The following is a 16,035-nucleotide window of genomic DNA, read 5'->3' on the forward strand; positions in this document are numbered from 1 at the left end:
CTCCCGATGACTTCATCACGATTGTCACCATGGCGAAAGGGGAAGCCCTAAAGGAAATCCCGTTCAGAACGGGATTTTATTATGGGAAGAGGGCGCGGCGGCGATCGGAGGGGCTGGGCGGACGCCGCAGGGAGGGGGGAATCATGTAGATAGCACTAGGCTAAGCTACATGATAGAAAAAAAACCCCACAAAAAATAGTGCTGCGCATCCACCCTGGCGCGTTTAATAGAACGCCAGGGTGGTTAAGACATCAATATTAGTACATGTTCATATGATAATTTACGGCAAAATAAGAAACACTAGGAGGAGGTCTCTGCCCTTGTACAGTATATATAGTTTCTACTGCCTGGCTTTTATCTGAATGGGAGTTGCCATCTTGCTCATGATATCAGCACAATGTATTACATGGGGAGAATTCAGAGCCTATTTTATCTTGCTCACATTAATGTTAACATACGTATTGCCTAGTTCAGTTTCGTACAAAGAATGAGTAGTGTCGGGAAGGGAGCGCTAGAGTGAGTTTAGAGGCTGCCCTTACAAGTACATCACCACCAGTGGTATAGCAGTTAGGGCATAGGGGAGGCTAGTACACCTGATCCCCCTGGACCTCACTCCTCCAGTCAATGCTTTATCTCTTTGCTGGTAATGCTCACCTCTATATGTGCTGTGAATAGTGGCAATCACTAACCACTTCGGTACCAGCAGCCTATGTCCCCTTAAGGACCAGAGGCTGCTGGTACGCTAAAACGCTGAATACTGACGAATCGCCACAATAACCCGCCGGTCACGCCGCTCTGTCCCTGTCGCAGGCTGCTCTCTCTGCCGTCTCTATCACGGCAGAGCGCTGTGCGCCGGTCAGAAGCCGTTTTCATTGGCTTCTGACCCTGTCACTCAATGTAAGCCAATGGGATTGGGCGGGGACGCGCGGTGAATGGGACGTACAGTTTACGTCTGGTCAGAACCGCAGCGTTACCCGCCCAACATAGATTTAATGTGCGTCGGTCCGAAATTGGTTAAAAAGTCGCAGTGCTCTGCCATCATAGAGGCGGCAGGGCAGCACATTGCGGCAGGAACGGGCGGGGACACGCGGTGAATGGGACGTAGAGTTTACGTCCGTTCAGAACCGCAGCGTTACCCGCCCAACATGTGCGTCGGTCCGAAATTGGTTCAAAAGTCATTCCTTTTACTCTGCTTACACCACTTTCACATGTGGCTGTCCTTGGGAAGCAAGTTGTGGCTGTCTTGTCTGAGATTATTATACAAACAGTGTTAGGGGAAGGGCAGTTTAAAGTTTGCTCTGGGGTCTGAGGCTCTGCAGTCATTTGTACTGATTACCACCACCCCCTTGGCAGTTCAGGATAAAGTGATGCTGTTACATAACTTGTTATGATCCCTATCCCTAGACATTCATGATGCTCATCCAGGTGTTGCATCTGATCCTATGGCTGTGTTTTCACGCATTATCTAGTTCTACTCTAAAGTGGAATCTAAACTGGGAAACTTAAATTTTAAAAAGGCAGAATTTATTTTGACTTTTGCCCGTTTTTATTGTCTGAAACAATGCCACCGGCACTTCTTCCCTACTCCATACATTCTTTGAAGCAGGAGGCACAGATGAGATCACACCTAGTGGGTGTCTCTAAAAGAGCCCTCCCACCCTCCTATGACACTATCTCCCTGCCAGTGTTTCTGTAGCATTGTCCTGAGGTTTGTGTACTGTTTCCCATGAGTAACATGAAACTGCTTCTTTCTACTGGTTTTCCATAGGTTTGAAATTCCTGATCCTGAACCTACAGAAGCAGACCGAATGGCAATAGAGAAAGGAGAACAGCCAATCAGCGCTAACCTTAAGAGATTCCGAAAAGAATATGTTCAGCCAGTGCAACTCAGGTTGGTCTCTGTTATTTCTAATGCAGGGGTGGATAGGTGGCGCTATTGTGGAGCTGCAAATGGCCGGCTTAAAGCCCTGTACACATGCTAGATTCAGCTGAGGCAACTGATAATGACTGCGTCAGCCGCCGGTCGGCCAGAGATCTGCCAGGTGGATCAAGTTGGCTGAGCAACAGCCGGTAGCTATGTTCATGCCGCTCTCACTGTGTTATGCCACACTGGGGCCGCTTCATTGTCCCTAGGCCCCCGCATTGCGATAAAACGCATAGTTAGCATGTAAGCTAACTATGTGACTGTACAGTGTTGGCCCATCAATGTGGGGCGACATCAATCGAAAGTGTGTATGGGCCTTAACTTGTGACTGCAGCACAAAAAGTGTAAAGCCCTGTACACACGTTAGATTAAACTCTGCTGAAGCAACCCATAACAACCGCCTCAGCCGATAAGCTATCGTGTGCTCAGCAGCTCCCGACTGCCACTCAGCCAGTGATCCACCAGATAAATCACGGCGGTATGGATACAGACGCACCAGAAGGCTAAAAGTATCTAAAAAGTTTAAAATTGCGGAGTCAGTGGTGGACTTGCCTCCTCCAAACAGACACAATGCCAATGTAGAGAACAATACAATGCGTTTCACACGAGTGACCCCTCTTCTTCAGGCAATAGGTTTGAGCATATACTGTGGGTAAGAGACAGATGACAAATGATTCTTGCAAGGACATAGGAGACGATGAATCAAGCCGGCTGATGGCTCTGTTCTTGCCACTCACCTCTCCACCATGTGACGTCACATTGCCCCCCCCCCCCCCCCCCCCCCCCAGGTCTTCTCTGTCAGCTGCTCCTGAGCTCTTGAGATCTATGTTTGTATGGAACATTTTGGTTAGTAGCTTGTCTTGATTTCTTGATCAAATGATCACTTCTAACCAAATATATTTAATGGAAAGTAAACTTATTAGGACACATAAAACCATGCCTCGAGAAGATGATGCAGGGAGGGCTCATACTGGCAGCCGGTCAGATGAGTTTAGCACACTCTTCAGTTATAAAGCTTGCTGATCTTTTTACAGTTGTCATATTCAACACTTAATTTAGGGAAGAGCTAGATTTGTTGCAGATTTTCTGATTGAGCCTATGCACTGTCACAGCAAATAACATGCAAGACTATTCTATTATAGATGAAAGTTTTAGTTGTGTACTACCAGTAAACCCCTGATTCTCAAAAGAATCATACATGTGGGTGCATTTGTGCATACTTGCAGCCTTTGCTTTTTTGGGTTTGGGTCAGCGGCCTAACGTGGGTGGTGTAGGCTTTGCAGTCATGGTGGCATGTGTGATGTGGGCAAGCGGCACAATTGTGGGTGCAGCTTATTGTGACGGGCATGCGCAGCTACAGGTGCGTTTGTTATACTTACTGCCTTTGTTTAGTATATAGGATGGCTGTTATGTAGTTATCGGATTTCTTTATATTATCTGCTCCGCTGCTGTGCCATGGGGAAAGGACTTCCACAGTGACCATTAATTCCAAGAGGCTGTAAGGCTCTTTCGTATAGGTAGCTGACAGGCAGCAAATTCAATGTCTGTCAGCTTCCGTGTGCATTGGCCGGGTGCTTGTTAGCACTTCGTACCGGTGCTGGAAAGGAGGCCTCCTATAGTCACATCAGAGCGTGGTGGCAGCCATGTTCAGATGCGACATGTTGCCGTTCTGTGCTGCCAGGTAACACCACTGCGTCTTAGCGCTTGACACACGTGGTGTTAAAACGGCTGCCATTTGGCTTCATGGAAGTTGCACCCGAGTAGTGCTTGTGTTCAGCAGCTGCAAGGCCGAACTGCCCAACAGTGCAGTAAAATATTCGCGGGGGGGGGGGAGAGAAAGGGGCCCAAAAGAAAGGGGCCCAAGTCTCCCGCCAGAAAGGGACCCAAGTCTCCCGCCAGAAAGGGGCCCAAGTCTCCCGCCAGAAAGGGGCCCAAGTCTCCCGCCAGAAAGGGGCCCGAGTCTCCCGCCAGAAAGGGGCCCGAGTCTCCCGCCAGAAAGGGGCCCAAGTCTCCCTCCAGAAAGGGGCCCAAGTCTCCCGCCGCCAGAAAGGGGCCCAAGTCTCCCGCCAGAAAGGGGCCCGAAGGGGCCCGAGTCTCCCGCCAGAAAGGGGCCCGAGTCTCCCGCCAGAAAGGGGCCCGAGTCTCCCGCCAGAAAGGGGCCCGAGTCTCCCTCCAGAAAGGGGTCCAAGTCTCCCGCCAGAAAGGGGTCCAAGTCTCCCGCCAGAAAGGGGTCCAAGTCTCCCGCCAGAAAGGGGCCCAAGTCTCCCGCCAGAAAGGGGCCCAAGTCTCCCGCCAGAAAGGGGCCCAAGTCTCCCGCCAGAAAGGGGCCCGAAGGGGCCCGAGTCTCCCGCCAGAAAGGGGTCCAAGTCTCCCGCCAGAAAGGGGCCCAAGTCTCCCGCCAGAAAGGGGTCCAAGTCTCCCGCCAGAAAGGGGTCCAAGTCTCCCGCCAGAAAGGGGCCCAAGTCTCCCGCCAGAAAGGGGCCCAAGTCTCCCGCCAGAAAGGGGCCCAAGTCTCCCGCCAGAAAGGGGCCCAAGTCTCCCGCCAGAAAGGGGCCCAAGTCTCCCGCCAGAAAGGGGCCCAAGTCTGCTCTGAGACACTTAGAAAGCAAACCCAGAGTAAGATGCATTTAGTAGGGTTTTATTCTTCTGCCTCTTACCAGTGTCTGAAATAACTTTGTTGCACAGGGTTGCTGTTTAATAAAGAGTTCATTCTTCAGTTTTTTATTTTCTTCCTGTCTTACCATGGTGTAGATAGTACCACTTTTCTTTATGTTGTAGGGTATTAAATGTATTTCGGCACTGGGTTGAGCATCATTACTATGATTTTGAAAGAGACCAAGAACTTCTCGATCGATTAGAAACCTTCATTTCCAGTGTTAAAGGTAAGCCCGGGTAATAGACAACCGCTCTTATTTACTTCACTTACCAGTACCAAAACGTAGGTGAAAAGTATTGTCAAAAGTATTCTGAGTGTTTTCTCGCTTGTCAGTGGTTTAAAGCAGACCTGAACTCTCTACTCTGAGAGAAGCAACAGCATAATAACTTTACAGAAAAACATGTATTTGTTACAGCCCACAGAACTTCCTCAAGTGTGTCTACATCCTGCATTCATGGAAGCAGACAAAGGGTTAAAAGGAACTTGATGTGTGAGACCTATGGAATCTGCCATATTTATTTCCTTGTAAACAATACCAGTTGCCTGGCAGTCCTGTTGATCTTTCTGGTCAGTAGGGTCTAAATCACACACCTGAAACAAGCATGCAGCTATTCTTGATTTGCCATAGTTATTTGAGCTGCATGCCTGTTCAGGGTCTATGTCTTAAGTATTAGAGGCAGAGGCTCAGTAGGATAGCCGGGCAATGTGCATTATTTAAAAGGAAATAAACATGTCCCCGATATCTCTCTCACCTCGGGTTCCCCTTAGCATCCTGTATTTACATATTACCTGAGGCTGCCGAGGACTGCCAGATTTTTGTGCTGACATAGCTGAGAGATGAAATTACAATTGTGCTTACTTGCAGCTGAAGGGGGAATTAGGGTCTTTGCTCTAAACCCAAACAGGGTGGAATAATCTGTTTTCCTTGTGTCGTGTGCATGAGTTCAGGTCCACTTTAAAGAGAATCTGTACTCTAAAATTCTTACAATAAAAAGCATACCATTCTATTCATTATGTTCTCCTGGACCCCTCTGCTGTTTCTGTCTCTCCCTGCTGCAATCCTGGCTTGCAATTGCCATTTTTATCCAGTGTTTACAAACAAAAGACATAGCAAGTGATACGCTGAGAAGAGCTGAGTGTGTGAGTCATACAGAGTGTGCAGGGGGCCTGGAGAGGGTGTGTATAGCTTCTATCCAATCCCAAGCAGCACAGCACATTCCAGCCTGACTGCCTCAGCCCGACAGAGGAGAAAAGATTAGATCATATAACAGAGATAATACAGCCACTGTGCAATTAGAAAAGGCTGCAGTTAGACAGAGCACATTAGAACAAGGATAGGAACTTAAAGGATAGAAGAAATAAGGATGAAAATTTTGTTACAGAGTCTCATTAAAAAGCATTTTAGTGACAAGGGCCCATATGCAATTTCCATTTTCTCCTGAGTTTTCTGTTAGGAGATTTTTTATCTTCTATTTAAAACCGCTTTCCAGCATTTTTAAACTAAAAAATGCACTGAAATGTTGGTCAAAACTTACTATCAAGATTATTCTTTTCTAGTATGTTCTTGCTTTTTGGTGACTTAAAAGGCATTTTACTGACACGTTTAAAAACCTGACCTAGGAGAAAACTCAGGAGAAAAGGTTAATTGCTTATGGGCCAATATGAATTGAATAAGGGCCACTGTCTGTTTCAGCACTTTATATCACTGCTCTGTAGAGACTGAAAAACAGCAAGTGGCAACGTGGCCTGGAATAAAGCACATTAAATATGCTTGTATGGGTTTAGCAAAAAATGTACTGTTAATCTTCGCTTTTATTTTCTGTTTGCTTTCAAGGTAAATCCATGAAGAAATGGGTGGAGTCCATTGCCAAGATAATCAGAAGGAAAAAACAAGCCCAGGCAGCTAACGGAGTCAGTCATAACATCACGTTTGAGAGCCCTCCACCTCCTATTGAGTGGCATATCAGCCGTGCCGGCCAATTTGAGACATTTGACCTGATGACTCTTCACCCCATAGAGATCGCTCGCCAGCTGACTCTGATAGAGTCTGATCTGTACAGGTGGGTCACTACGTTGCTGTGATATAAAGCCAGTTTTAGTTTGGGTGGAGTTGCAAGCGTTATAAAAAATAATAATAATAATCTGTTCAGAGAACCGTATTACAGACCAGATGGCAACCTTATTGCGTCTGGTCAAGAAATCTTGTACAGTTAGTCATTAAGGGTACCACCTAATCAACTTTTGTTGGGGAACCTGAAGCCAGAGGGATATGGAGGCTGCCATATTTATTTCCTTTTAAGCCACATGTGTTGAACTCCAGGCCTGGAGGGCCAGATCCATGCCAGGGTTTCGGATGGACTGAGAAAGAGGGAATGTGTTCTACCTGATGGACCACAACTTTCCTGATTCACACCCATCAATTAATTTGAGCTGTATCAAAAATGTGTGAGGACCTCGGCCCTCGAAGGACCGGTTTGACATCCCTGTTTTAAGCAATACCAGTTGCCTGGCAGCCTGCTGATCCTCTGCTTTCAGCCATAGACCCTGAACAGGCATGCAGCAGATCAGGTGTGTTTGACGTTATTATCAGATCTGACAAGATTAGCTGCATGCTTGTTTCTGGTGTGATTCAGACCCTTCTGCAGCCAAATATTTCAGCAGGGCTGCCAGAGAACTGGTATTGTTTAAAAGGAAATAAACAAGGCATCCTCCATATCCCTCTCACTTCAGTTGTTCTTCGGGGCCCATTCACACTAGGACAAAGCGTTAGGGCTTTTTAAAAGCACTAGTGCTATTCTACCCTATGGCAGTGTTCTCACTGCCGCGATTGGCGCCGATTGCAAACGCGTTACCTGCAGCATTTTTGGAGCGATCGCGGTACAGTGCTTATAAAGGAAGTGTCCACTGATTTTTCCTGCGCTAATCGTGGTAAAATCACTCTAGCAAAACGCTAGCGCTAAGTGCTAGTGTTTTGTGATTTCTACTGTGAATGGGTTTGAATCTCTGCTCATCTTGTTCAGGAAGCCAGCTCCTATTCAGTAGGAGACCTAACACTGCTACCGCCTATAAAGTGCGTCCTAGTGGCTGCAGCTCTGGTGCTTTGAGTCCGCCAGGAGAAAAGCAGAATATAAATGTTTCGTGTCTTGACTATGTCTGTGTGTTTTGTATGAAAACTAATAGTTTTCATCTTTAACCACTTAACATCTCAGTCGTTTTCAGCTTATGCATCCGAGCAATGTTCACCTCCCATTCATTAGCCTATAACTTTTTCACTAATTACAATGAACTGATCTATATCTTGTTTTTTCCGCCACCAATTAGGCTTTCTTTGGGGGGTACATTTTGCTAAGAGCCACTTTACTGTAAATGCATTTTAACAGGAAGAATAAGAAAAAAAATGAAAAAATTCATTATTTGTCAGTTTTCGGCCATTATAGTTTTAAAATAATACATGCCTCCATAATTAAAACCCACGTATTGTTATTGCCCATTTGTCACGGTTATTTCACCATTTAAATTATGTCCCTATCACAATGTATCGCGACAATATTTTATTTGGAAATAAAAGAGCATTTTTTCCGTTTTGCATACATCACTATTTACAAGCTTATAAAAAAAAAATAGAGAGAAATATTTTATCTTTACATAGATATTTAAAAAGTTTAGACCCTTAGGTAAATATTTATGTGTTTTTGTTTTTTTTATGGTAATGTTTTTCTTTTTGTTTTTTTTTATTAAACATTTTATGTGGGCATTTTTGGGAGGGTGGGTTTTAAAAGTGTTTTATTTGGGGAAATATTGGTGTCTTGTAATGTTTTTGGGCATTTACATGTAGTTTTACTTTTTGGCCACAAGATGGCAATCTCGATTTTTTTTACATGACGTCACTCTAAGCGTACAATGTACGCTTAGAGGGACACAGCTTCAGAAAGAGCGAAGCTTCCGAGAGAAGCTGTCGCTTTTTCAGCGGGGGAGAGGAATCAATGATCGGGCTCCCCAGCCCGATACATTGATTCCGTGGCTACCGATTCCGCGGCCGGGAGTGCGCGTGCACGCGCGCGATCGGCCGCGGGAGCGCGCCTGTCCTCCTTGACGTTTTTATACGTCAAGGAGGACAAAGTGGTTAAATGAGTTTTTTTTCCAATGTGTTTGCTCCTTTACAGGGCGGTGCAGCCATCAGAACTTGTAGGCAGCGTGTGGACTAAAGAAGATAAAGAAATTAATTCCCCTAACTTGCTGAAGATGATTCGCCACACCACAAACCTCACACTTTGGTTTGAAAAGTAGGTTCTCACATTTTTTTCCAGGTTCAAATGGTTTTTTTTTTTTTATTGTGAAATCGCATATACCCCCAAAAAAAGTACAGCAATAATGTAGCAATAGAGGAGTAGCAACACTGAGCACCATATATTATCAGTTCACAGGTAGACGTAAAACACATTTTACATCAAGAAAACAATAAACATATCCAATCTGAAATTAGATACAACTAATCTCAACAGGAAATGAAACAAAGAAGAAAAGAACTGGATATACAGGTTCTCTGCAGAACTGAAAAATTAGGGCCCGTTTCCAGCAAGTCCAAATTCGCAGCAGTTCCCCGCATGTGAGTTAGAGGGACTCGTGTGCGAGGAAATGCTGTGACTTCCGATGTACTGCAGCTTGCGGAAAATGCCTATTCAGTCAACTGGCTTGCCGTCCAAATCGCATGCAAATGCGATTTTTGACGGTATGCTGCAGTTTTCCGCAGCATGCATCTGAATATCTATAGCCGTGTATTACACAGCTATAGTAATTCAGCTACAGACTTGCACGGGGGCCACGTCCGATTCAGAAATGGATGCGGCACCCCAGTAGAAACCGGCCCTTCATCTACTGATATTGTCTTCTAAAGAAAGACTGGCAGCAGCCTCTATTGTGAGGAAATCTTTCTGTCTGTTTAGCTCTGAGAAGAGTCACGTGAATGTTATAAGAGAAGGGGCGGGGCGTTTAATGGGTGCATCCATACTGCGCATGCCCGAACTTGCCTGTGTGCAGCATGGACCTGCCCGTCTTCTGAAGTACTTGAGGGCATGGGTACTTAAGAAGCCTTCACAAGGATTCCCAAAGGCACATTCAACTAGTTAATCGAATAACAGCTATGGAGCATGGAGAGAGGACTGGGAAGGCTCTATGGAATCCAGAGCTTTCCCTCTACATAGGTGATCTAACTATTTCTTCAGAGCTCACTTTGTATTATTATAAATGAGTATTATTGTGAAAAATTGAGAGCTGAAAAGGGGGTCATATGACAGCTGACTACCTCCTCACGGCTACGTCACAGCTTGAGCAGGAAGAGCAACCTGCATCTTGGGCTTATGTCGCAGTGCTCTATTAGAATGGGAAAGGACGTGCATTCTCCAGACTGTGCAGTCACCTCAGATCCACTAGGAGAGAGGGTGATTAGCAGTCACGTGACCAGCCCTCTTCAGCTCTGAAATTTTCACATTTTATGTTATGTATTGCATTGTTTGTTGCTACAAAGGACCACACTTTTCTGATTTTCTTGGGAATTGAACTCTAAGTGTTTCTTGTAAGTAAGGAATACTGGATTCATTTTTTCTTTTCTTTGTGGGATACAGGTGCCTCGTAGAGACGGAGAATTTTGAGGAGAGGGTTGCTGTTTTCAGTCGGGTCATTGAAATACTCCAGGTGTTCCAAGACTTGAACAATTTCAATGGTGTTCTGGAGATAGTAAGCGCAGTGAACTCTGTTCCCATATACCGGTTGGATCACACCTTTGAGGTTTGTTTTCCTTTTCTAGAAAAGAAGAGAACCTGTCATGTTTCTTGCCACTGTCATTGTTTGACATTCCTGAACAGCCAATGTGTTAGGTACTTCTATGCACAGTGAGGTAAAGATAAGTGGCGCAAGGCATACAGCCTTAAATCATTTTTCTTTTTCCTTAAAGGGATACTGTAGGGGGGTCGGGGGAAAATGAGTTGAACTTACCCGGGGCTTCTAACGGTCCCCCGCAGACATCCTGTGTTGGCGCAGCCACTCACCGATGCTCCGGCCCCGCCTCCGGTTCACTTCTGGAATTTCAGACTTTAAAGTTTGAAAACCACTGCGCCTGCGTGGCCGTGTCCTCGATCCCGCTGATGTCATCAAGAGCGCACAGCGCAGGCCCAGTATGGTCTGTGTCTGCGCAGTACACTCCTGGTGACATCAGCGGGAGCGAGGACACGGGCGTGCAGGCGCAGTGGTTTTCTGACTTTAAAGTCAGAAATTCCAGAAGTAAACTGGAGGCGGGGCCGGAGCATCGGTGAGTGGCTGCGCCAACACAGGATGTCTGCGGGGGGACCATCAGAAGCCCCGGGTAAGTTCAGCTCATTTTCCCCCGACCCCCCTACAGTATCCCTTTAACTACAGCATGTAGTAAACTCTTAAAGAGATCTTAGCAGTACAATTTGAAAACTAACCTCCCCCTAAGGGGGAGCGCTAATTGTGCAGGCCTTAGGCAGCAGGCATTTACTAATGGGGGTTGCTCCATAGAAACAGCCCCCCCTCCACCACTAATGGGAATTACATTTCCTGGCATGCATTGTGCAGAGAGAGTTTTACGAATAACCAGCGGGAATCTGCAGTGCTAGACACAGTAGATGGAAGCTTCTATATTAACTTGGGGGGGGGGGGGGGTCTTAAGCCTGCCCTCCCTCCCTCCCATAGGTAAGTAAATGCCTGCTGCACACCTAAAGCCCATACAATTAACAAATCTCTCTTAGGGGGTGGTTTATTTAAAAAGTACTGCTTAGAACCCTTTAAAGGATACATCTGAGAATTAACAAAAAAATATGATTTACTTACCTGGGGCTTCCTCCAGGCCCTGGAAGCCTGTGTGTCCCTAGCCGCATGTCCCCGGGAGACCAGCTTAGAGTGGAGCTGCGGTGAGGAAAACACAGGCTTCCAGAGGGCAGAACCGACAGGTTTTGGGCAAGTCCATCTCCTCATGGGGGATTCTCGGGGTTTTCTTTGTTTTCAACAGCATTTTCTGAACAGCAGTTTAACTGCCAAAATAGTAAGATACTAGACAGCCTCCCTAATCACTTGCACACTATTATGTCAGTTAAACTTTGCAACTGCTGTTCAGGAAATTCTGTTAAAAAGAAAGAAAATCTTTACAGCCCCCCACGAGGAGATGGACTGGCCCAAAACCTGTCAGTTCTGCCTAATTTTTTGTAACAGTGGTCCTATAAGATAGAAGCCTGATTATTTTTAAGCACAGATCTAAATACTGCATCTGATAATCTAGAGAGCAAGGATCCCTCCTGACATGACCTCTAAATTAGCAGGTGCAAAATCATCCAACAAGATTGTTACTGACCCCTTTCACCCTACCCACGTCATTCTCTAGTCTCGCTTCTTCAATCAGGGAAGAGATGCAGAACTGTCAAAATAAAAATGAATTTCCTCATTTCCCCTCTAGTGGTCGCACAGCTTTAATCTGCACAACCTCCCCTCTAGCGCTAACAGTCCTGCTGTATCTGATGGAATATGGGGCAGTACACAACAGAGCTATTTCCTCGTGTAACTGTTTATGCACTGTTTAGCCCCTCTGTTGTGTAGCACACATTATTCCTCCTCTCCTACACATAGCAGACTCATCACTCTGCTATAGCAGAACAAGCCATCTCTACAGTGCTCGACTCCCAAAATAACGCCATTGTGTCCCGATCCATTCTGACGACAAGCATTGTCCATGTGTACACCCCTTAATACCTACTCTGTGTGCTCTTTTAGAGCTTTGTGTACACTGGCTTCTGAGCTGGATTTCCAAAAGGATGGAGCATATTCAATATTGCAGTAGATTTTGTGTCTGCCGTGTCTAACGCTATTTTGCATGTTTTTCACAGCAACAAAGCCTTGTATTTATTTTTGCGTAATTAGAGCTAAAGCAGGCTGAGTAATTATGTTTTTTTTACAGGCGTTACAGGAAAGAAAAAAGAAAATACTGGATGAGGCAGTGGAGTTGAGTCAGGATCACTTTAAAAAATATCTGGCAAAACTCAAGTCAATCAACCCACCTTGTGTGCCTTTTTTTGGTATGTTACTTTTGCTTATTTCTTATTGCTGTGTATGCACCTGAGGGGAATCTAGAGGCAGTCTTCTTTATCAACCATAGAAGCCCAACTGAAGCCAAAATTGACCAAAGCAGATTCTAATAGCAGCAATAAAGGAGAAACAGTGGCAGGCACTACGGCAGCGTGCAAAATACAAGTACAACCTCCGTACTTCGATTCATTGGGTATTGATAGGGATAGATTACAGCGTGCTCTAGACTAGAAAAAGTAGATCAATTTCCATAAGCAACGTGTGAAGAACATAAAGTTTGGCACTGCATTCACATTCCATAAAATGAGCTTTATTGTGCTCGACTCATTGATATACAAAAAATCTTTACGCAAAGTTCTTTATATAAAACCTAACGAAATGACCTTTTACGGTCGTTAGGCGGGCCGCAGCCACCACTATGCCCCACGACCTAATCTACGCTCCAAATGGGTATGTGCATTTTATATAAAGAACTTTGCATGAAGATTTTTGTATATCAATGAGCTGAGCACAATAAAGCTCATTTTATGGAATATGACTGCAGTACCAGACTTTGTTCTTCACACTTTGCTTAGATTCTAATAGCAGTCATATTGACTAGTGAAAATCACAAGTATTGACTATAAACCCCATTGTGTAGCCATACATGCTGCTGCTGCGCACCTATTCATAGACGTTTAAGACGTGTCCTGACTTCTGACACCAGGGCCCATATACAATTCACTTTTTCTCCTGCATTATCTCCTAGGAGATCATTTCCATCTTCAACTAACCTTTCAGCATTTTACTATTGAAAAAGTACCCAAAAGTTGGTTAAAAAAGTACTATCAAATTTGTTGTGTTTCCTTGCTTACTGTTGGCTTAAAAGGAAATTTATGACAAGTTGTGAAAATATAACCTAGGTCCTAGGAGAAAACTCAGGAGAAAAAAGTGAAATGCATATGGGCCCAGGACCCTTATTCAAATCACCTTTTCTTCTAAGCTTTATCCGGGGTGATATTTTCACACTTCACCAATAAAACTCCCTTTAAAGTGTACCCGAGCCGAAGCTCTGGTACAAAATGAGATACTTGCCTAAAGAAAGGGAAGCCTCAGAGGCTTCCTTCATTGCTCTCATGCCCCCCTCGCTGAACACCTCCTGTTCCATCAGCGCAGCTACTGTAAGCCAGAGCTACTGTGCATGCATGCCCGTGCAGCTGCTGTAAGCTTAATGCTACTGGGCATGTGCAGCCGTGCTCATAACGGGAGAGGAGCGCAGCCCCGATGTGGAGGAAGGTCACGCACGTGTGTGGGAGGGTGGGGGGGGGCGCTGCACACGCCCCCATCAGGGCACGTAGGGAAGCCTCAGTAGAATCCTGAGGCTTCCATTTTCCTTAGGTAAATATCTATTTTTAAACCCAAGCTTCGACTCGGTTCCCTTTAAGCCACCAGCAAGCCAGAAAATACTTTTTCACATATTTTTTGGTACTTTTTTAATTACAGAGTGCTGAAAACTTAGGAGAAAAGTGAGTCAGATAAGGGCCATAGCTACTACTGTTGTACAGGGATTCTGGGAAATGTAACCTGGCATCTGTTATCAGTCTCTTCTGTTAAAAAGTCACTTCCATTGACATAAATATGTATATTCTGAGTTCATGCAAATGTTATAATTGTATGCAGATTTATTCGCCTGAAAATGAGTCGATCAAATGCTGCAGCAGCTACATTTGTATGGTCTGTTTGTCGAGCTGCATAACATTTTTATCATCTCAGAATTGTTAGCTATCTCTAGTGGTCAGTCTGTCCCAGTGTACAAAGATCACCTGACCCCTCCCACCTCATCAGTCCTCTTGAGACTTTAACTCTTTGTGCCCACAACTGTAGGTCTACAGTTGAGCAGAGCCCTATCTTACTGTTCCTGCTCGGGTGTTAAAAAGCATTATCTTTCGTCCACCTCCTTATTGTGTTTATGAAAGGACTAAATAAAAGAGCAGTGAGAAATAATTTCTTTTTGCTTCCAGAACAGGGTGATATGTATAAATTACATTTAATAAAGACAATGAAAAGGGTGTGGGAAGGGTTAAATGTTCTTATACGCTGAGCAGGAAGGAACTTTAGATGCAGTGCTGGCCACAAAGAGTTTTTTCTTTTTTTAAAGCATACAGATTAATAGGTTCAGGTGACCTGCTCTGTGCTGAAGAAGGAGCTCCTTAGCTGCTACTAAGAAGGAACTACTGGAGACAGCTACTAGGTGTTGTAAATATATTTACTGCCAAGCGTATAGGTTTGCAATGCATCAAACTTTGTGTATTGCTAAAAAAGTAGGAAGATGAACGAGGGCATGAGGAAGTGGCTGTGATCTTCTGATATTTTCCCAGACTGTTGCAGCGTCAGGCTTTGTTCTCCGTGTACTATGAATATTACTGGGGCATACTGCCCTGCCCTCTTATATCTTTATGAATGCGTGGCAGACCATGCCGTGTGTGTAGGTGGGATATGCATGTTGTCATGCACAGAATCCTGGCTTTCTTTATTGCAGGAATATACTTAACCAATATACTGAAAACAGAAGAAGGGAACCCGGACTTCCTTAAGAGACACGGCAAGGAGCTGATCAACTTCAGCAAGAGGCGGAAAGTGGCGGAGATCACAGGGGAAATCCAGCAGTACCAGAACCAGCCTTACTGTTTACGCATAGAAGCTGATATCCGGGTACGGCATGAAGGAAGGTTATACAATCAGATCATTCTGTAGGCTGCACTTGAGAGATAGGATGTACTTTGAAAAGTAAACAACAAGAGCTCAAATAGTGCAGTATGTACTGAAAATGGAGCAAGCGTAGGTATTGTGAATGGTACTTACAACGTTCGATTGCCTAGGTAGGCAACCAACCAATAAGGCATCTGGAGAACGTCCATCTCCACTCCGGTTAGATGATCTTTCTGAGTGAAAAAAGGCCAGTGCGGGTGCCCCCCCCCCCCCCCCCCCCCCCCCCCCAAGGGAGGGCAGACACTTGCTGATCAGAACCTGATCGATTCCTACCACTCACAGCACTTTTGAAAATTGATTTACAATAGATTTCATCTGGAATTTTTTTGAAATTCAATTGAACAACAGTGTTGCACTACTCTATGGCCAATTGATTGTCCACCACTCCTGAGCAGCCCCCACACCGACGGAAATGTTCTATCCTGTCCGATCTATACATTTACATCATTATTGATCAAAATTTGATCGATCAGACTTGGTAAAATAGGTTTCTGGCAGATTTGATCAAACCTTCTGGGAATTGAAAGGGAAAATCGATGTGTTTGATCTGCTTAACATGACTGATTGTGATGGTTACAGCCATAAACATGACGTTTGCTGAGGTATTCCTCGTTTG

At 45.1% G+C, this 16,035-nt stretch overlaps 1 protein-coding gene across 2 annotated transcripts in view; it reads left to right on the plus strand.

Annotated features, from left to right (window-relative positions):
• LOC137533041 (son of sevenless homolog 2-like) overlaps positions 1-16,035 on the plus strand; it is a 119,333-nt gene that overhangs the window by 89,008 nt on the left and 14,290 nt on the right. For both annotated transcript variants that reach the window (XM_068254179.1, XM_068254180.1), the window contains exons 12-18: positions 1,769-1,891; positions 4,703-4,806; positions 6,415-6,640; positions 8,744-8,863; positions 10,202-10,364; positions 12,544-12,661; positions 15,190-15,362. In XM_068254179.1, coding sequence (XP_068110280.1) covers positions 1,769-1,891; positions 4,703-4,806; positions 6,415-6,640; positions 8,744-8,863; positions 10,202-10,364; positions 12,544-12,661; positions 15,190-15,362 — 1,027 coding nt within the window. The remainder of the gene's footprint in view (positions 1-1,768; positions 1,892-4,702; positions 4,807-6,414; positions 6,641-8,743; positions 8,864-10,201; positions 10,365-12,543; positions 12,662-15,189; positions 15,363-16,035) is intronic.

Source organism: Hyperolius riggenbachi, chromosome 9, assembly GCF_040937935.1.
Source record: "Hyperolius riggenbachi isolate aHypRig1 chromosome 9, aHypRig1.pri, whole genome shotgun sequence".
NCBI lineage: Eukaryota > Metazoa > Chordata > Amphibia > Anura > Hyperoliidae > Hyperolius > Hyperolius riggenbachi.